Source organism: Bubalus kerabau, chromosome X (assembly GCF_029407905.1).
Source record: "Bubalus kerabau isolate K-KA32 ecotype Philippines breed swamp buffalo chromosome X, PCC_UOA_SB_1v2, whole genome shotgun sequence".
Taxonomy (NCBI): Eukaryota; Metazoa; Chordata; class Mammalia; order Artiodactyla; family Bovidae; genus Bubalus; species Bubalus kerabau.
This window is the reverse complement of record NC_073647.1, coordinates 138477645-138500163: the sequence shown is the minus strand read 5'-3', so window position 1 is coordinate 138500163 and position 22519 is coordinate 138477645. Positions and strand designations below refer to the sequence as shown.

Here is a 22519-nt window from a genome sequence, read left to right as displayed (position 1 = left end):
AGTCTTTTCCAATGAGTCAACTCTTCGCATGAGGTGGCCAAAGTACTGGAGCTTCAGCTTTAGCATCATTCCTTCCAAAGAAATCCCAGGGCTGATCTCCTTCAGAATGGACTGGCTGGATCTCCTTGCAGTCCAAGGGACTCTCAAGAGTCTTCTCCAACACCACAGTTCAAAAGCATCAATTCTTCGGCGCTCAGCCTTCTTCACAGTCCAACTCTCACATCCATACATGACCACAGGAAAAACCATAGCCTTAGACTAGACGAACCTTTGTTGGCAAAGTAATGTCTCTGCTTTTGAATATGCTATCTAGGTTGGTCATAACTTTCCTTCCAAGGAGTAAGCGTCTTTTAATTTCATGGCTGCAGTCACCATCTGTAGTGATTTTGGAGCCCAGAAAAATAAAGTCTGACACTGTTTCCACTGTTTCCCCATCTATTTCCCATGAAGTGGTGGGACCGGATGCCATGATCTTCGTTTTCTGAATGTTGAGCTTTAAGCCAACTTTTTCACTCTCCACTTTCACTTTCATCAAGAGGCTTTTGAGTTCCTCTTCACTTTCTGCCATACGGGTGGTGTCGTCTGCATATCTGAGGTTATTGATGTTAGATGAGTGCAATTGTGCAGTAGTTTGAGCATTCTTTGGCATTGCCTTTATTTGGGATTGGAATGAAAACTGACCTTTTCCAGGCCTGTGGCCACTGCTGAGGTTTCCAAATTTGCTGACATATTGAGTGCAGCACTTTCACAGCATCATCTTTTAGGACTTAAAATAGCTCAGCTGGAATTGCATCACCTCCACTAGCTTTGTTCATAGTGATGCTTCCTAAGGCTTACTTGACTTCAGACTCCAGGATGTCTGGCTCTAGGTGAGTGATCACACCATCGCGGTTATCTGGGTCCTGAAGATCTTTTTTTTTTTTTTGAAGATCTTTTTTGTATAGTTCTTCTGTGTATTCTTGCCACCTATTCATAATACCTTCTGCTTCTGTTAGGTCCATACCATTTCCATCCTTTATTGAGCCCATCTTTGCATGAAATGTTCCCTTGTATCTCTAATTTTCTTGAAGAGATCTCTAGTCTTTCCCATTCTATTGTTTTCCTCTGTTTCTTTGCACTGATGACTCAGGAAGGCTTTCTTATCTCTCCTTGCTATTCTTTGGAACTCTGCATTCAGATGGGTATATATTTCCTTTTCTCCTTTACCTTTCACATCTCTTCTTTTCTCAGCTATTTGTAAGGCCTTCTCAGACAACCATTCTGCCTTTTTGCATTTATTTTTCTTGGGGATGGTATTGATCAGTGCCTCCTGTACTATGTCATGAACCTCTGTCCATAGTTCTTCAGGCACTCTGTCTATCAGATCTTATTCCTTGAGTCTGTTTGTCACTTCTATGGTATAATCGTAAGGGATTTGATTTAGGTCATACCTGAATGGTCTAGTGGTTTTCCCTACTTTCTTCAGTGTAAGTCTGAATTTGGCAATAAGGAGTTCATGATTTGAGCCACAGTCAGCTCCCGGTCTTGTTTTTGCTGACTGTATAGAGCTTCTCCATCTTTGGCCGCAAAGAATATAATCAATCTGATTTCAGTGTTGACCATTTGGTGATGTCCATGTGTAGAGTCATCTCTTGTCTTGCTGGAAGAGAGTGTTTTCTATGACCAGTGTGTTCTCTTGGCAAAACTCTGTTAGCCTTTGCCCTGCTTCATTTTGTATTCTAAGGCCAAACTTGTCTGCTACTCCAGATAGCTCTTAATTTCTTACTTTTGCATTCCAGTCCCCTATGATAAACAGGATATCTTTTTTTGGTGTTGGTTCTAGACAGTATTGTAGGTCTTCATAGAACCGTTCAACTTCTTCGGCATTAGTGGTCAGGGCATAGACCTGGATTATTGTGATATTGAATGGGTTGCCTTGGGAACAAACAGATCATTCTGTCATTTTTGAGGTTGCATCCAAGTACTGCATTTGGACTCTTTGTTGTTGATGAGGGCTACTCCGTTTCTTCCAAGGGATTCTTTCCCACAGTAGTAGATATAATGGTCATTTGAATTAAATTCACCCATTCTCATCCATTTTAGTTCACTGATTCCTAAAATGTCTATGTTCGCTCTTGCCATCTCCTATTTGACCACTTCCAATTTGCTTTGATTCATGGACCTAACATTCCAGATTCATATGCGATATTGCTCTTTACAGCATAGGATTTTACTTCCATCACCAGTCACATCCTCAACTGGGTGTTATTTTTGCTTTGGCTCTGTCTCTTCATTCTTTCTGGAGTTGTTTCTCCACTGATCTCCAGTAGCATATTAGGCACCTACGGACCTGGGGAGTTCATCTTTCAGTGTCATATCTTTTTGCCTTTTCATACTGTTCATGGTGTTCTCAAGGCAAGAATACTGAAGTGGTTTGCCATTGCCTTCTCCCGTGGACCAGGTTTTGTCAGAACTCTCCACCATGACCCGTCCATCTTGGATGGCCCTACATGTCATGGCTCATAGTTTCATTGAGTTAGACAAGGCTGTGACCCATGCGATCTGTTTGGTTAGTTTTCTGTGATTGTGCTTTTCATTCTATCTGCCCTCTGATGGATAAGGATAAGAGGCTTATGGAAACTTCCTGATGGGAGAGACTAACTGGGGGGGAAACTGGGTCTTGTTCTGATGGGCGGGGCCATGCTCAGTAAATCTTTAATCCAGTTTTCTGTGTTTGGCTGCTGTTCCCTCCCAGTTGTTTGGCTTGAGGCCAAACTGTTGACTCACACTGCCACCAGAGATTCCTGGACACTCACAGGCAACTCTGACTCAGTCTCCCACTGGACTACAATGTCAAATTCCAGGAGGTTCTAAGTCCCTTTGATGGATCCCCAGGTTGAGAAATCTGTTGTGGGTCGTCTGTTTGGCAGCTCTATGGTGGGGCTAAGGGCGACTGCCTCCAAGAGGGATTCAGCCACACACCGTGTAACCCAGGTCTGCTGTAGTCAGAGACCCTGTCCCACAGCAGGCCACTACTGAACACTATTAAGTCTCCTTAGCTCTCCTTAGAACACTATAGGTCAGAGTAAGTCTCCTTAGCACTCCTTAGAAAACTATAAGTCAGAGTAAGGAAGTCTCCTCAGCTCCCCATAGCTCTCTTTTGCTCTCTTAGCTCTCCTTAGAACACTCTAAGTAAGTTTCCTTAGCTTACTATAGGTCAGAGTAAGAAAGTCTCCTTAGGTCTCCTAAGCTCTCCTTAGCAAATATAGGTCAGAGAAAGTAAGTCACCTTAGCTCTCCTTAGTTCAACTTAGAACACTATAGGTCAGATTATGTAAGTCTCCTTAGCTTGCCTTAGCACTCCTCAGCTCTCCTTAGAACACTATGCTGCTGCTGCTGCTGCTAAGTCGCTTCAGTCATGTCCGACTCTGTGCGACTCCATAGACGGCAGCCACCAGGTTTCCCCGCCCCTGGGATTCTCCAGGCAAGAGTATTGGAGTGGGGTGCCATCACCTTCTCCGTTAGAACACTATAGGTCAGAGTAAATAAGTTTCCTTAGCTCTCCTTGGTTCTCCTCAGAATGCTATAGGTCTGAGTAACTAAGTCTACTCAGCTCTCCATAGATGTCCTTTGAAAACTATAGGTCAGAGTAAGTAATTCTCCCTAGCTCTACATAGCTCTCCTTAGAAAACTATGGGTCAAAGTAAGTCGCCTTAGCTCTCCTTAGAACATTGTAAGTCAGAGCAAGGAAGTCTCCTTAGTTCCTCTTAGCTCCCCTTAGAACACTATAAGTCAGAGTATGTAAGTCTCCTTAGCTTGCCTTAGCACTACATAGCTCTCCTTAGCTCTCCCTAGAACACTACAGGTCAGAGTAACTAAGTCACCTTTGCTCGCCTTAGCTCTCCATAGCTCTCCTTTGAACACGATAAGTCAGAGTAAGTAAGTCTCCTTAGCTTTTCTTAGACCACTATACAACAGAGTAAGCAAGTCTCCTTAGCTTTTCTTAGACCACTATACAACAGAGTAAGTAAGTCTCCTTAGTTCTCCCTTAGCTCGCTTTCCTTAGCTCTCCTCGAGGAATCAAACCCATGACCCCTGCATTGGAAAGCAAAGCCCTCACCACTATACCACCTAGGAACTCCGAAACACTTACCTTCTGCTTCCCTCCTTACTTTCCTAAATTACCCTCACTTTACAAGGTTAGGTTGTGTCCTTGAAAAAGTAGAGATCAACCTGAGTTCCTATAGAACAGACAAGACTTATACACAGAGAGCTTTAGAGGATGACTCATGAGAGCAAAGTATACTGAGTATGCAGATAAACCAGTGACTTAGAAAACTAAGAAAGTTTTCTAAGGTGACTTACTTTCCTAACCTTGCACACCACTTACCGTACTGTTTTACAGTTATCTCTTGATGCATGGGTCTATTTTTCACACTAGCAGGAATACACTAAGCTCCTAAGACCACTTTCATAAACTGTAAAAAATGGTTGCTGAATAAACGTTTAAAGGTAAAATGAAATGTGGGATCCTAAGAAACTTGTGATGTTACAGAATTTTAGGACACTTGTTCCTAGAATTTTTAAAGAACTTTAGAACTCAAATATTAACCAACATGTTAAAAATATATGACCCAAGTCTATTAATGACACCATGTCCTGTAACCCCTTTTACAACTCCTGTCAATACTGTTATCTTAGTTTCTATGGTTATTTATACTTTCTTCCTTTCTTCCCTCCCTTCCTTCAAAGTATTATATTCAATATTGTGTGATAAACCATAATAAAAAGTTAACATTGTAAATAAGCTATATGTCCATAAAATTAGTTATAAAAAACCCTCTTGTTTCCTGCTATGTTGATGTTATTGCTATATTACACAGCCATACAGAGAAACAGTTCTGAGTCAGTTCTAATGAGGTCGATGAACCTAAAGCCTATTATACAGAGTGAAGTAATTCAGAAAGAGAAACATAAATGTGATATATTAACAGATACATATGGAATCTAGAAAGATAGTACTTATGAACCTAGTTGCATGGCGGCAATGGCGATGCAGACATAGAGAACAGACTTATGCACACAGGACAGAAAGGAGAGGGTAGGATAAGTTGATAAATTTAGAGTATCACAGAAACATAAACATTACCATATGTAATGCAAATATGTTTTGTGACGGAGACTATGTTGTATGACACATGGAGCTCAAACTGGTGCTCTTGACAACCTAGAGGGGTGGGAAGGAGGTTCTAGAGGGAGGGGGCATATGTTTACCTGTGGCTGAAACCAACATAATATTGTAAAGCAATTATCCTCAACTAAAAATAAGTAAATTGAAACATTTGGGCAGAAGATCTAAGCAGACATTTCTGAACCCCTGTAAACAAATGAATGCCTACCTGGTTTTTCATTTTTTAAAAACTGCAAGTTGTTTCCTCAGAGCCTGAAAATTAGTTGTGAAAAATGTTAACTATTAAAGTATACACTAGATTAATGAGAAATTTCAAACTTGTTACAGAGACCATGGAATCCCAGATAATTTGATCTGAGCTGAAACCCAGGGAAAATGAAAAGGAACCGGACTCTTGGGTCCTCTGCTCTTGCAAGCTCTCTCTAGAAGTTGTCGAAGGCTCAAGTCGACCCTTGTAAGCCCTCTACCCTCTCTCAGCCTCAGCCAACAAGACAAGGTGGGCCTATGACCGCAGCCTCTATAATCACTTAGAGGCTGCTAGGCTTTTAGCAAAGCATCTCTTCTAACTTCTCAGGTGTTGTTCTTTTAATTGTTTTACTTTTAGATAATGTTATGAACTACCTCCAGTGAGCAAAGAGGCAACAGGGACAACCAATCAATAAAATAATTCAGCCAAAATCAATTTTGTTAGAGACTTCTCATGTTGTACTAGGATATCTAGGCTAATAAAAATTAGAGAAATCAAATGGAATCATTCCGTTTGGTTCTAAAGGGAAAGCTACTTTAAAACTATCTCTTTCAGATATCCCATGCTCTTGGATTGGAAGCATTAGTATTGTTAAAATGACCAGACCCAAAACAATCTACAGATTTAATGTAATCCCTATCATATTACCCATGACATTTTTTTTATAGAATACTCTTAAAATTTATGTGGAACAACAAAAGACCTAGAATTCACAAAGCAGTCCTACAGAAAAAGAATAAAGCGGCATGCAGCACCCTCCCAGACTGCAAATGATACTACAATGCTAGAGTAATCAAAACAGAGTGATATTGGCAAAAAAACAGACATATGGATCAATGGAAAGCTCAGAAATAAACCTGCATACATACAATCGATAGTGTATTCTTGCCTCCTTTGTTGAAAATCAGTGTGGAAAAGACAGTCTCTTTAGCAGTGTTGAAATGTTGGAAAACTGCATGCAAACCAATGAAGTTGGAACAAACACACCCTCTCACCATACACAAAAATAAACTCAAATGGGTTATAGACTTAAACATAAGGCATGACATCTTAGAACTCCTAGAAGAGGTCATGAGGCAAATATTCTGACAGAAATCATACCAATGTTTTCCTAGGTCAGTTTCCCAAAAATGCAACCTCTCACCATACACAAAAATAAACTCAAAATGGGTTATAGACTTAAACATAAGGCACGACACCTTAGAACCCCTAGAAGAGGTCATGAGGCAAATATTCTGACAGAAATCATACCACTGTTTTCCTAGGTCAGTTTCCCAAGGCAATAGAAATAAACAAATGAGACCTAATCAAATTTATAAGCTTTTGCACAACAACAGAAACTGTAAAATGAAAAGACAACCTACAGAATAAGAGAAAATATTTGCAAATGATGAGACCAACAAGGGCTTATTTTCCAAAATATGCAAATAGCTAATACAATCTTAGTAACAAAAAAAAATTCAATTCAAAAATGGGAAGAAGACTTAAATAGACATTTCTCCATAAAGGACATATAGATGGTCAAGAGGCAATCACTAATTATTAGAGAAATGCAGATCAAAACTACAATAAGGTAGCACTTCCCACCAGTCAGAATGGCCATCATTAAAAAGTCTACAAATAACAAACACTGAAGGTGTGGAGAAAAAGGAACCCTCTTACACTGTTGCTGGGAATTTAAGTTGGTGCAGCCATTGTGGAAAACAGTTTGGAGTTTCCTCAGAAAACTAACACTTACCATATATGGTCCAGCAATCCCCTCCTGGGCATATATCCAGACAAAACTATAATTCAAAAAGATAGATGCACCCCAGTGTTCCTAGCAGTGCTATTCACAATCGCTAAGTCATGACAACAACCTAAATGTCCATCAAAATAAGAGTGGATAAAGAAGGCATGGTATATACACACACACACACACATACACAATAAAATACTACTCAGCCATAAACAAAAATGAAATAACACCATTTTCAGCAACATGGACTTAGCACTTATCATACTAAGTGAAGTCAGAAAGACAAATACCATATGATATACTTATATGTGGAATCTAAAATATGACACAAATGAAGCTATCCATGAAATAGAATCACAGAGAGAGAGAATAGATTGGTGATTTCCAAGGGAGGAGGGGGTTGGGGGAGGGATAGAGTGGGAGGTTGGGGTTAGCTGATGTAAGCTTTAAGGCATAAAATGGATAAACATATTCTACTGTATATAGCACAGAGAACAATACTCCTTATCCTAAGATAAACCATAATAAAAAACTATAAAAAAATGTGTGTGTGTGTATAAATGAATTACTTTGCTGTACTGCAGAAATCAACACAACATTGTAAATCAACTATACATCAATTTTTTAAAACAAAGTCTTCCATAGAACCCTCTTTATTAACTCTGCTGATAATACTGGTTATTTACTTCAGAAGTACACACACAATAGAAATACCAGTGGAATCTCCACACTGTTCTCCATAGTGGCTGTACTAGTTTGCATTCCCATCAACAGTGTAAGAGGGTTCCCTTTTCTCCACACCCTCTCCAGCATGTATTGCTTGTAGACTTTTGGATCGCAGCCATTTTGACTGGTGTGAGATGGTACCTCATTATGGTTTTGATTTGTATTTCTCTGATAATGAATGAGTGATGTTGAGCATCTTTTCATGTGTGTGTTAGCCATCTGTATGTCTTCTTGGGAGAAATGTCTGTTTAGTTCTTTGGCCCACTTTTTGATTGGGTCGTTTATTTTTCTGGAATTGAGCTGCATGAGCTGCTTGTATATTTTTGAGATTAATTGTCAGTTGCTTCGTTTGCTATTATTTTCTCCCAGTCTGAATGCTGTCTTTTCATATTGCTTATAGTTTCCTTCATTGTGCAAAAGCTTTTAAGTTTAATTAGGTCCCATTTGTTTATTTTTGCTTTTATTTCCATTACTCTGGGAGGTGGGTCATAAAGGATCCTGCTGTGATTTATGTCAGAGAGTGTTTTGCCTATGTTTTCCTTTAGGACTTTTATAGTTTCTGGTCTTACATTTAGATCTTTACTCCATTTTTTTTAGATCTTTAATTGAAAGAGACACATGTACCCCAGTGTTCATGATAGCACTATTTACAATAGCTAGGACATGAAAGCAACCTAGATGTCCGGCGGCAGATGAATGGATAAGAAAGCTGTGGTACATATACACAATGGAATATTACTCAGCTATTAAAAAGAACACATTTGAATCAGTTCTAATGAGGTGGATGAAATAGTTCTAATGAATGAATCAGTTCTAATAGGTGGAGCCTATTATACAGAGTGAAGTAAGTCAGGAAAAAAAACTACCAATACAGTATATTAATGCATATATATGGAATTTAGAAAGATGGTAACGATGACCCTATATGTGAGAAAGCAAAAGAGACACAGATATAAAGAACAGACTTTTGAACTCTGTGGGAGAAGGCAAGGGTGGGATGATTTGAGAGAATAGCATTGAAACATGTATATTACCATATATGAAATAAATCACCAGTCCAAGTTCAACGCATGAAACAGGGCACTCAAAGCCAGTGCATTGGGACAACCCTGAGGGGTGGGATGGGGAGGGAGGTGGGAGGGGGGTTCAGGATGGGGGACACATGTACACCCATGGCTGATTCATGTCAATGTATGGCAAAAACCACTACAATATTGTAAAGTAATTACCCTCCAATTAAAATAAATTAATTAATTTTAAAAATAATAAAAATAGAAATGGAGGGGGAAAAAAAGAAATACCAGTGGAGTACAAGGTGGTTTCCAGAATTTTCTTTTCTCTGTCTGTAATTTTCACTCAGAATTCTATATAGAATTTAGGCAAGAGACCCTGTCTGCATTTTCTGTCTCAGTTTTAAGATTCAAATCATGGCCTCCATCCCCTAAGACTTTTATGCCTTATCCCAGCACATATATATCATGGAAAAAACAGGGGCAAATCAGGGCATGATGAGTACAAAGTCTCACCTCTTCTCTCTCTTCCAACCAATGAAAGAGGAGTTCCTGATCACAAAAAGTGATCAAGGCAGCTACATTTCTTTTGCATCCTCTTCCTCTGATTGATCCAAGAGGCACTGGCCTTGTTTTATAACACAAGATCCATGATGCCACTGACCTACTTCACTCTTACCCATAAGCTATGCATCTGCCAACTGGGAGATTGGGATGAGCTATGAAACCAACCTTTGCAGTAATAGAAATTCAGTGACTACCAAATGACTTCAAACAAGAAATAGAAATAGAGAACAGAGTTGGCTTTGGGCACTCCTGGGTGCCATATAGAGAGGAAAAGCAGAAACTAAATAAAGAAGTGCATAGACTTGAAGTCATTTGGGCTAATGCTCAAAGTGGAGGTCACATATTGGACTGACAAAGGACACCCTTGAGTAGTTCCTTGGAAAGGAGGATAAACTGAAAACACCCATTATTGTAGGAAGAAGTGAAATAATTTACATACCCATGCTCCATCAGGCCCGAACAGTTCTAGGAAGTTACCAATGAATTCCCTCGATTTCTCTTCCCACTTCTGAATTAGATCATGACTCTTTTCTTCCACTCTGTTCACAAATTCCTTTGATCTTTCTTCCACGTTTTTGACCTTCTCCTTCATCTTGTCTACCTGGTTTTGGAAGCGGTACTTCTTCTCCTGGTCAAAAATTAAAGGAGAAAGAAAGAGATTTACCCAAAAGGACTGGGGAGATATTAGTCACTCACAGAATGGTCAGATTTTATTTCAACTTGTGCATGTTCTTAACCTGAAGAGTCAGGGTGCTAGTTTCCAAGGGCTGGATTGATGGGAAGGCCCATCTCTTGTAAGAAAAGTCACTTCTGATTAGTCGACTTGAATGGGTACAGCAAAGTACAAGTGGCTGTAATGTTCTCTTCATTGTAAATAGAGTTGAATTCACTTATACAAGAGAAGAACCAAAAGTATCCATTTGCTGTTTATTTTGGAGAGATACTAGGTGAATGCATCCCCTCAGTTCTCCTGATACTTAGACAAAAATATGAACTGTACACAGAATGGCCACTCAGAAGCAGCCCGAGTTCTCTATTTTACTGAGACATTGTTAAAACCAATATTGGTTGAAATAAGTGAGCCACTGGCTGGGCCTTAGCACCCATGTATTACACTGAAATTGTCACTGTCATGATATTTCCCATTAAGCTAATGGAAGCACATCAGTTTCCTTGGTAATGAAGAAAATTTTGTTCTGAGCGCTTCTCTGGACTGGGACTTTGTTCATAGCCTTGATGCCGCACTGCTATACCTATGTGCCTAGAAGGCATCAGATGCTGGGCAACTCACCTGCCATCTCTAAACCTCAGTTTTCTCATCTGTAAAATAGGGATAATTACTGTCCCTACCCTACAGGGTTGCTGTAACAGTTAGATCAGATAATGCATGTAAGTACTTGGCACAATGCCTGGCATTTAGTAGAAGTTCAGTGTGTGTTGGCTGTTTGATTACTCGTAAGCAACAGAAGCATTTAATCATGTTACCTGGTGAAAGTGGAATCAAAACCATGGAGATACCATGAAACAAAGGCTCTTTTCCTCCATGAAAGCATAATACATTTCCTCCTGAAGGGGTAATAAGATTTCTCACCTTTCTTCACTATATGGAATTGAAGCCCATTTCATATTTCAGGATTTTTGGAGCCACATACAGTATTGCAAACCTGGCCGGAGTCCCTGATGGAGACTTCACAAACGTCACTGCAGCCTCAGGGCGAGGTGTGCGCCATGTGCTGCAGCCAGCTGTATATAATACAGGCGACTCTCCACTGCTCTCAGGAGCTGCTCGGAACACCAGACTGGGCTCTGGACCAGGGCGCACAAGGCTGGGAGGCTGCTACTGCTTCTGCCTCTACTTTGCTTGAGGGACTTGAGCCAGGTCCCTCCGAACTCAACTTTCCTCATTTTTCTATTGACAAATTCAGGGACTCGGGCTGGTGACTGACCCTCGTCAGGTTCCTGCCACTCGAGGTTCTGTGATTCATCTACACACTCACCCAACACGTGATGCACTCTCTGTGCCACAGCACAGCTTGTGGTCACAGAAAGGCAACGGGCACATCCACATGGACTACATGGTTCCCTGAGCTAAGTGGCTTATCACAGGCCGTTGAAAGAGCGCGAGCAATAACTTTCAGAAATGGCTCGGCATGCCTGGATGGGTGACTGAATTCAATTTAAAAGAACAGGCAGTTTAATTTATTGAAATAACCAGGGCTTTATGCTCTGTAAGATACCAACTAATCACTTTGACTGAATTCTTTTCAGCCACTTGTTCTGTTTGCCACTTGAACCTGACATTTTCCATTTTTTTGCCCAGTCTGTACGAAGCCACAGAGCCCAGACTCCCAACACTCCCCACCTCCTGAGGACAACTGATCATCACTGACTTACGATTACTGAATGAACCCTGCCTTATTTGGAGGCACCAATGATTGGTTTGTGTAAGCTGCTGGATAACTGTGGCTGCACATAATTGTAAACATCTAGTTTTGTAGAAAAATCACCGTTTCTATTTTGGGGTGTGTGTGTGGAAATTCTGTATGTGTGGAGAGCTCTTATTTTGTTCACCTCGATCAGCTCCTTGGAGTTCAGGCAAACATGGTCATCTAGACTCACTAGCATCACCTCTAGCAACTGGGCTGCCCTCTTGGCTTTTTAACAGCTTGTTTTGCTTGTTTAAAGATTGTTTTAATGGGTGCTCTATTATTAAACTAACAGCAGCTCTGTGAGAACAATACAGCAGAAATACAAAAGGAAGCCAAAGACTTTGGGCTTTTTTAAAGTGACTGTAATTTCTCTGGACAAAAAAAAAGCAGCTGTTAAAGTTTCTAATGAGTATCTATAAGGCCTTAATAAAATGAAAATGTAAACCGTTAAAACAAGAAAGCATTTTCTCTGGGTTTAGTTTTTTAGTGCCTCTGTGCTCCTTCCTTCCCTTGGAGCAGAAGACAACTCTTGCTTTTCATGAGGGCAGATCTCTCAGAAACCCTTCATCCAAGTCTGAGAACTCTAAATGGGGAGGTTGGGGTGTGGAAAGGGAGGTGAGGCAGCTCCTTCAAAAAATGTGATGTTCACTCACTACCTGTATGCCTTGGTCAAATTATGTTACCCATTTGGACATTGGTTTCTCCCTCTATAAAATGGGGTAATAATACATCGTTGGGCTGTTATGTGGACTGAATGAGACAATAAATGTCAAACATCAAGAATATTGAGTGGTGTAAAGTAAGTGATTTGTAAACAGTGCCCGCAGTAGCGTGACGCGCTGGTCCTCAGAGGTGTGGGCTGGCACACTTACATTGATAAAGCTGACATTCAGTTCCTTGGCTGTGTACCCTCTCTGGAGGTTGCGTCTGGCATAAACATCATAGTCACGGACAATCCTGGTGATGATGTCTGATGTTGAGATGCCTTCTGTTCTCTGTGTTGGAACAAACATCCCTATTCAAATAGAAAAGACAGGATGAAGAAAAAACAACTAAGATGATCTCAGGTGACCCATTTTCTTGAATGACTCTCCTGTCCAGGACAAAGTGGCAGCTCCTAGGTCAAGGTGGCTTTCACATCTGGCCCCAGCCGACTCTGCCAGGTTCAATTCCAGGCACTCCCTACCTGCCACAGACACTGCGTGTTTGTCATACTGGACCCATTCCCTGGATGCACCAGGTACTCACCTGGCTCTCGGCATTTGCTCATTTCAAGCCCTTCTTTCCTGCCCCGGAAACCCCTTCCCTGCCCACAGCAGCTGCAGAGTAGCTTCTCATCATACAGGGTCCAGTCTTAAGGCTATGCCTCTGGGAAGTCTTTCCTGATGTCACCAGGCAGAATCCACAGCCATTAAAATATAAATTTGACTGCCATTAACAAAAGCATTTTCAGTATCCATTTCCTTGTGGAAAGGGAGCACTCTGAAAGCACAGGCTGTCTTGATCATCTTTATGTGTCCAGCACCCAGTTCAGTGCCCCAGTGTCTAGCACATGGAAAGTTCTCGATACATGCAAATTACATGAGTAAGTGAATGGAGCATAGCAGTCGAGTCAAAGAATTTGTGAGATCACAGCAACTCCCCTTCTCCCTCAGGGAGTTCTGCATCATGTTATAGCAAAGGAAAAGAAGAAGGATGCAGTATTTTTATTGTCTCTGATCTAAAGACATGCCCAGGGGGTGCTCGATGAGAGCACCTTCTAAGAGCAATCTACTCTCAATGGTGGTTTCACCACACGAAGGCCTTTTCATCTGTACTCTACTGGGACTGAGAAGAAACAAACAAGCACAGAGGGTGCCAAGTTCTCATAGAACTTCCTTAAAGTCCTCAAAGATATATTTGAGTGTACCAATACAAGGCCGTAAAGAAGTCACAAGTGTTATCAAAGACAAGAACCTGGTGAAATAAATATGACATAAATAGATGGAAAGATATATCATGTTCTTGGATAGGAAGAACCTATACTGTCAAAATGCCTATACTACCCAACAAACTCTACAGATTCAATACAATCCCTATCAAAGTACAAATGGCATTTTTCATAGAACTACAACAGAAATTTTAAATTTGGATGGAGACACGAAAGACTCCAAATTCTCAAAGCAATCTTGAAAAAGAAAAATGGAGCTGGAGGAATCAAGCTTCCTGACTTCAGACTATACTAGAAAGCTACAGTCATCAAAACAGGATAGTACTGTCACAAAAGCAGATATATAGATCAATGGAACAGGATAGAAAACTCAGAAATAAACCCACACACCTGTGGTCAATTACTCTATCACAAAGGGGGCAGACTGTACAATGGAGAAAAGACATCCTTGTCAATAAATGGTGCTGGGAAAACTGGACACCTACATGTACCTACATGTAAAAAAATGAAATTAGAACATTCCTTAACACCATGCAACAATATAAACTCAAAATGGATTAAAATTCCACATCCTGCAAAGCAACTAAGCCTGTGTGAGCCACAACTACTGAGCCCATGCCTTAGAGCCCATGCTCTCCAACAGGAGAAGCCGTGGCAATAAGAAGACTGCACACCACAACTCGAGAGGAGCCCTGCTCACCACAACTAGAGAAAGCTTGCACACAGCAACAAAGGCCCAGTGCAGCCAAACCAAAATTTAAAAAATATTTTTAAAAATGGGCAGAAGATCTAAATAGAGATTTCTCCAAAGACAAACAGATGGCCAAGAGGCACATGAAAAGATGCTCAACATCGCTAATTATTAGAAAAATGCAAATCAAAACTACAACAAGATATCACCTCAGAATGCCCATCATCAAAAAATCTACAAACAGTAAATGCTGGAGTCGGTGTGGAGAAAAGGGGACTGTCCTACACTGTGGATGGGAATGTAAATTGACACAGCCACTATAGAAAGCAGTATGAAGGCCCCTTAAACAACTAAAAATAGACCTACCACATGACCCAGCAGTCCCACTCCTGGGCATCTATCCAGAGAAAACCATGGTTAGAAAAGATACATGCACCCTAAAGTTCATTGAAGCACTATTTACAATAGCCAAGAGATGGAAGCAGCCTAAATGTCCATCAACAGAGAAATGGATAAAGAAGATGTGGTACATATATACAACAGAATATTACTCAGTCATAAAAAGAACAAAATAATGGCATTTGCAGCAACATGAATGGACCTAGAGATTGTCATAATGAGTGAAGTAAGTCAAACACAGAAAGACAAATATCACATGATAACACTTATATGTAGAATCTAAAAAAAAATGTTGTGTACAGATGAACTCATTGATAAAACAGAAGGAGAGTCACAGATGTAGAAAACAAACTTGTGGTTACCAGGGGATGGAGGGAAGGAATAAATTGAGAGAGTGGGATTGACATATACACCCTACTGTGTATAAAATAGATAACTAAAAACCTGCTGTGTAGCATAGGGAACTGTATTCAATACTCTGGAATGGCCTATATGGGAAAATAGTCTTAAAAAGAGCAGAAATATGTCCACATATAACTGATTCACTTTGCTGTACACCTGAAAATAACACAACATGGTTAATCAACTATACTCCAATATAAAATAAATTAAAAAATAATTTAAAAAGACAAGATTCTGGTTTGTGCTTATACTTCTGTTGTTGACTGAAATCACGTGCTGGCAATTGAAATCTATCTAATATGATGGTGCTCACACTCAGTCAGAGATATCAGGCCTGACACAGCATGATGGACAGAGCTTAGGGACAAGAGTTCTGGGTCCTGTTTCTAGACTTGAGCAAGTCACTCAAGCCTCAGGAGGCAAGTACTAACCTCAGCCTCCAGAGTTGAGAAATGCGCTGGCTGTGCAAGATGACCTTGGCCTCACCCGTGCCACCTCCCTCTCCCTTAGTCCTTATGTCCAATCAATGTATTTCCACTCACCAACCTACTTCCCAAGTGTCTCCCTGGTTCACCTGCTTCTCTCCATTCTCCATTTAAACCAACCTAACCCCATTTTGTTCAAAGATTACAGCAAGAGCTTCAAAACCAGCCTCCATGGATATCACTTTTCTATCCCCTCAAATCCACTCTCCCACAGCCAGAGCTGCAGAACAGTCTTTCAAAATCCTGCTCAACATCCTCATTGGCTTTGTATTTAGATTCAAACACTGTCCTTTGTATTTAGATTTGAATCCTCGACTCTGCAGCAGCTTGTCTTCTCTCTTCCCTGTGCTTCTCTCCAGTCTCCTCCCAGACCTTCTTTCCCCCTTCACTCCCTAAGCCAAGGTCTCTGTGCTACACAGTGGCGGCGGGCATTGTTCTCCTTGTTTCCTAGGAGAGCTGAGCAATGGGCTGGACCAGCCTTGGCCTCGCCACACTGGACTTCAGTGTCCTGCAAGCGCTGCGCCCTCCACTCACTCTGCCACAAATATACTCTGGCCCTGAGGCCAGAAACTTCTTATAGCACGCTGTAAGACAGTGGGCTCAAAACACAAATCTAAGTAGAAGGCAGAGGACAGAAACATCTAAACGCATGGATACTAATAGCACTCAACTGATGCAACTGTGCAGGGGGCTCTGGTGGGCGAGGGGCCCCAAGCCAGGGGCCCTGAGACCACATCCTCACATCAGTGAGAGCAGCTAGGAGCTTTTCTGGTGAGGAGTACGTCCCATCTTTCAGCAGGCAGGCATCGCACTCATGAGCCCTGCCTGCTGAAATGTTAAGAGGAGTGTCTAGTCACACACGGACACTGGTGACATGGGCTCACCCTTTCTCTGAAGACACAGGGTGAGGTCTCTGGGGCTGAGTAACTGGAAACTGGGGTTGGGGAGAGATTCGCTTTGGCCGGTTAGGAGGTGGGTCTCTGAAGGAAGCCAAGCCCTCTGCTGACATAATGAGGCACCCGGCTTCCTCCAAATCCTAATTATTGCTCTGCTAAAAATATTCAGGAATGAGCATGATCAGAGAACCTTTTTTTATCACGCTTTTCAGAATTACGGCATTTGGTCATGGAGCTATTTTAAGAAGCAGCAAAGCACATGTCAATGAAGGAAACTTTCAACAGTAGTAGGCAATATTAGAATGATGATGAGGAATGTGGACCTTACAGTCTACTTCATTTAAACTTCATCTTCTCATCTGGCTCTGCTGGAGAATTTTGACATGTGTTCTGACAAACACAGGAGAGGGCTGTAAGGTTTAGTTACTGCCCTCTATATCTCTCGGCTTCATATAAAGTGGTTTTTTACTTTCAGAAGGAACCTCAATGAGAGCTCTTGGCTTCATATGAAGTGATTTTAGACTTTCAGAAGAAACCTCGATGAGAGGATAAAAGCCCAACACGGATGCTGACGTCATTTCTGAGCATCTTTCTCCCATGTCTTCTCTACCCAGACTCCAAGTAGATTTCTACTGTGGCTCTCCCTTGGTGAGGAATCAGCAGAGGAGATCAATGGATCGCAAGAAAGGGCCCTTGTGCATATGAAAAGTCACACAGAAGTCTTACTCCTATGCTCCCAGAGCAAGTAAAATACCACCTAGACTATTCAATTTAGAGATGGGAATTGTGGTGGATTAAAGGTGGGCACGACCCCTAACCCTGGGCATCTGAGCTGGCCTTTGTGACTTTCTTATAACAAATGGTGGAGAAGGCAATGGCACCCCACTCCAGTACTCTTGCCTGGAAAATCCCATGGATGGAGGAGCCTGGAAGGCTGCGGTCCATGGGGTCGCTGAGGGTCAGACACGACTGAGTGACTTCACTTTCACTTTTCACTTTCATGCATTGGAGAAGGAAATGGCAACCCACTCCAGTGTTCTTGCCTGGAGAATCCCAGGGACGGGGGAGCCTGGTGGGCTGCTGTCTCTGGGGTCGCACAGAGTCGGACACGACTGAAGTGACTTAGTGGTAGTAGTAGGAGTAGTAGTAGTAGAACAAATGGAATGTGGCATAAGCGATGCTGAGTGACTTCAAAGGCTAGGTCAGAAGAAGATTTGCATCTTCCACTGAAGGTGTTTGCTCTCCAGATGCGTCCTTTAGGATGCACTCTGGGAGCCCAGCCACCATGCTGTGAGGAGCCCACACATGGCAAGGCCACCTGGAGGTATTCCAGTGCCAGCCCCAACTGAGCTCCCTGTCGACAAGCAGCATTCACTGCCAGTCACTTAAGCACACCACCTGTTAGCTAACAGGGACCTTAAGTTAGCTCAGCTGGTGAAGAATCCACCTGCAATTCAGGAGACCCCGGTTTGATTCCTGGGTTGGGAAAATCCCCTGGAGAAGAGATAGGCTACCCACTCCAGTATTCTGGCCTGGAGAATTCCAGTTGCAAAGAGTCGAACTTGACTGAGTGACTTTCACAGGGACCGCCAGCTCAACTGGGCCTTCAGATGCCGGCAGCCCCAGACAGTGTCTGAATACAGCCATTTGAGAGACCCTGAGCAGGAACCACCCAGCCAAGCCCTATGCTGAGAGGCTGTCCTACAAAGTGATGAGCGAAAAATAGGAGTTCTTTTAAGTTGCTAGCTGCGGGAATAATTTGTTATGCAACAATCGGATGATCGACTGCTTAGAGTTAGAAAAATAATGGACCTGCTTGTGAAATGAAAATATCTCCTGACATATTAATCAGCAAGAAATGTCACAGCCATCAGCAATTTCTGGCCTCCAAATGTGAATGAGGGCTCCCAAAACTGTGATCCAGCAGATGCCGTCAGCCCCCTTGGTTCTTGCTGAGGAGCTGGGGGAATGCAAGAAGCAAGGTGAACAGGAGACAGGGTTGGCCCCAGATAGCTGAGGTGCCTATGAAAGGAATGAACTCAGCGAGCCCAGAGGTTTGCGTCTTCCCATACACAGAATGCTAAATTCCTTAACTTAATACCTGATCTTTGATGTTCAGACTGCCTGCTCCCTTTGTTGCAAACTTATATAGCCTGACTTCCCCTCCTGCCTCCTTGGAGCAGTTTTCTCAGAGCTACTGAGATGCTGTCTCCTAGGCTCAGAGTCCCAAACATTTCCACCAAATAAAATAACTTTCTACTTTCAGGTTGTGACTGTATTTTTTAGTAGACATGTTTTTACACCCAACAGCTAGAACTTGAGGCTTTACTCCCTAAAATTAGCAGGCTAACTTTTTCTTAGCTCACTAGAGGCTCTTCACCCAGAAATGCAACCACCAGCAAATGCTTGTTCCTACTGTACAAGGTAACTTGAAGAACTGTCACCCCAGGAAATGCTGATTCAGTTAACCCTAGGGGTAACCATGGGAGTAGCCTTGGGTGAACCAGAATCCCTGGTCTGGATCCATGCAACTCTAAGTCAGGTTTGCTGCTGCTAAGTTGCTTCAGTCGTGTCCGACTCTGTGCGACCCCATAGACGGCAGCCCACGAGGCTCTCCCGTCCCTGGGATTCTCCAGGCAAGAACACTGGAGTGGGTTGCCATTTCCTTCTCCAATGCATGAAAGTGAAAAGTGAAAGTGAAGTCGCTCAGTCGTGTCCGACTCTTAGAGACCCCATGGACTGCGGCCCACCAGGCTCCTCCATCCATGGGATTTTCCAGGCAAGAGTACTGGAGTGGGGTGCCATTGCCTTCTCTGAAGTCAGGTTTAGGAACTTGCATTAGCTAACAACCTGGGAGCTCTTTATAAATGGGGACCTTAGGTCCAAGCAGAGCTCCTGAACCCAAGGCTGCATGTCCACAAGACCCTGCAGGATCTGCAGGCACATGTACCCTTGACAGGCACTGGTCTGTACTAGGCTCTCACAGCAACTTCAGGCAAGGAGCAGCTTGCTCACAGCTCAGATCTTACGAAGACTTAAAAAGTAACGGTCACCTCATGCCATAACCCACAGCTGTGTTACTGACACATCAGCCAGTTTCTCTCCCATTAGCATCCTGCCAAGTCTGAAGCATATGGGGTTTTCTTTCTTGGAACTCCTTACAAACAAGATTGGTGTTTGAGAACGTCAGCCTCCTGTTCTTACCCAATGCTCCTGAACACCAAGGTGAGGTGGGAGGTAGAGATCCCTGCTCCGCCAGGGTGAGCAACTAGAGTTTGTTCCCTATGGACAGAAACTCCAAAATATCCATAGCAGGACAATCAAGAGAAGAAGCTGGGCCCTGCCCAGATAACAGATAGTGAAGTGAAAGTGAAGTCGCTCAGTCATGTCCGACTCTTTGTGACCCCATGGACTATAGCCTATCAGGCTACAGGCAAGAGTGCAAGAGTGGATTGCCATTTCCTTCTCCAGAGATAACAGATAAGGAGACCACGTATTTCTCATTCTCCAAGTCAAGGAAACCGTCCCAACTCGAAAGCTCCTATCCCAACTCGAAAGCTCCTTGGAGCAAAAGGGGAGTGATGGCAACTACCCATAGGCCTCTTCAGTGGAATCCATCTTGGCTGAGTGATGCACATGTGCACACGGGAGGATCCTGAGACACACCAAATATGGACTCAGAACCAGACAGATCGAGATGACTGGCCAAAGGAAATCCAGAAGAAACGCCCCATAAAATTGATTCAAACCACCACAAGGGCATGGCTCTCCCTAGGTCCACCTGTGTGTCTATCCACACGTACTGTACTCTTTCTCCTGATAAACACTTGACTTGTTTCACTACTTTCTGTCTTTGTGGGAATTCTTTTCTGCAAAACTGAAGGGCCAAGGCCTTGTCACTGACCGCTGGTCTAGTGGCTAAGACCCGGTGCTCTCACTGCCGAGACTCCACCTTAATCTCTGGACCTCAATCTCTGGCCAGGAACCAAAACCTGGCTTCAAGCTGCTGAAGGCCAAGGCCACCCAAGACCTTAGGGAGCCCTCTCTAAGGGAACAGTACAGACCTGCTCAGGGTACCATGGAGCTTCCACAGCAGGCCCCAGAATGATGCGAGCCAACAGAAACACCATCAAGGAGACTAAGTACATTACACGTAGAAGAACAAATTTCTGATGTATTATCCAAGGTCATTTCCAGGTTGGGGAGGATGTCTGTCCTGAGGCTCTCTTCCCACTGACACTGAGACCTCCATCACCTCAGGGGAAAGCAGACATAGCTGAGAATACAGGAGACTGTCTTCAGATTTTGACCTTTAAAACAGGCTCTTCTGAAAGCTCATTTGCAGAAGAATCATTATGAATGATAGGGCTTTTCATTTGAAAGAGAAGGGCTTTGAGGACTGCAGAAAGGGTTTTCTAAATCCTAGGAATGTTCTTTTAATTATTGAGAATCACAGGCTGAGTGGTCTCAGGGTATAAAATGTTTAACTGTAAGCCCTGGAGCGGGGAAGACATGAAATTAACATGAAGGCGGTTTCCTGCCCTCCAGGAAGAAGACAAGTCCCTCTTGGGATTGAGGGAAATGCCCAGAGAGGGATCAGGAGGTAAGGAGCAGGAGCAAGAGACTATGAGCAGGGCCTGTGTCTCGCCCTGATGTGGGTTCAACCCCCAGGGGCAGAGGCAAGGAAGAGACCCCCGTAGAAAGCCCAGAGTAGAGGGGCTAGTGCCTTGTTCACCTCGAGGCACTCTGGGAGGAAATGGCCCCACAGAGACCCCATGCCAACATGCGGGGCCTGGGGAGAGCGTTCCTTAGGGCCTAATGTGGCACCCCCCAAGGCCCTCCAGTAGATGGCAGAGGGCAATTCTGATGTGGCCAGAGACCCTCCCAAGGAACACTGAAGGGAGCCGGGACCTAAGACCAGCCTGACTGTAGTATGGGGAAGTGAATCCCACGGCTGAGGCTGTGGCAAGGACAAGCCAAAGTGGGAGGTGGCTGCGAACAGATGGAACAGGCGGCCGAGAGTCAGAGGGCAGTGCTGGGGATCTGCTAGCCAGGGATGATGGCTGAGCAGGTCACAAAATCCCACGACCCAAAGGTCAGCAGAGCCAGACCCTCACCCCACTCAAGTCAACACTCAGATCACAGCAGGACGAGAAGGCCAAAAGTTGAGCAGTCCACATAGTCTGAGTGCAAATCTTGAGGAGTCTGAATTACTTCAAGAGTCAAGAGTGGTTTTTCTGTCATCTGTGGAGACAGGAGGTCCTAAGTTTGGTTACCAAGAGGTCCTTATAGTCAAAGCTATGGTTTTTCCAGTGGTCATGTATGGATGTGAGAGTTGGACCATAAGGAAGGCTGAGCACTGAAGAATTGATACTTTTGAACTGTGGTGTTGGAGAACACTCTGGAGAATCCCTTGGACTGCAAGAAGATCAAACTAGTCAATCCTAAAGGAAATCAAACCTGAATATTCATTGGAAGGACTGATGCTGAAGCTGAAGCTCCAATACTTTGGCCACCTGATGTGAAGAACTGACTCCTTAGAAAAGAGTCTGATGCTGGGAAAGATTGAAGGCAGGAGGAGAAGGGGACGACAGGATGAGATGGTTGGATAGCATCACCGACTTGTGGACCTGAGTTTGAGCAAGCTCCGGGAGTTGGTGATGGACAGGGAAGCCTGGTGTGCTACAGTCCATGGGGTCACAAAGAGTCAGACACAACTAAGCAAATGAACAACAACAAAGTTTGGTTACAGAAATTACTCTCCCCCTCCCCAGCTGGTCCTTTGCCACACCTGCTCCTGGCACTCCCTGCCTCAGAGGGGCATCTGGCT

The 22519-nt window shown here is 43.2% G+C and overlaps 1 protein-coding gene across 1 annotated transcript in view; it reads right to left on the bottom strand.

The window, feature by feature from the left end:
* Positions 1-22519, bottom strand: part of PCYT1B (phosphate cytidylyltransferase 1B, choline) — a 112359-nt gene that overhangs the window by 15380 nt on the left and 74460 nt on the right. Inside the window, exons 6-7 of the mRNA XM_055564107.1 lie at positions 12759-12901; positions 9897-10085 (exon numbers count right to left, since the gene is read on the bottom strand). Of these exons, the coding sequence (XP_055420082.1) occupies positions 9897-10085; positions 12759-12901 (332 nt within the window). The remainder of the gene's footprint in view (positions 1-9896; positions 10086-12758; positions 12902-22519) is intronic.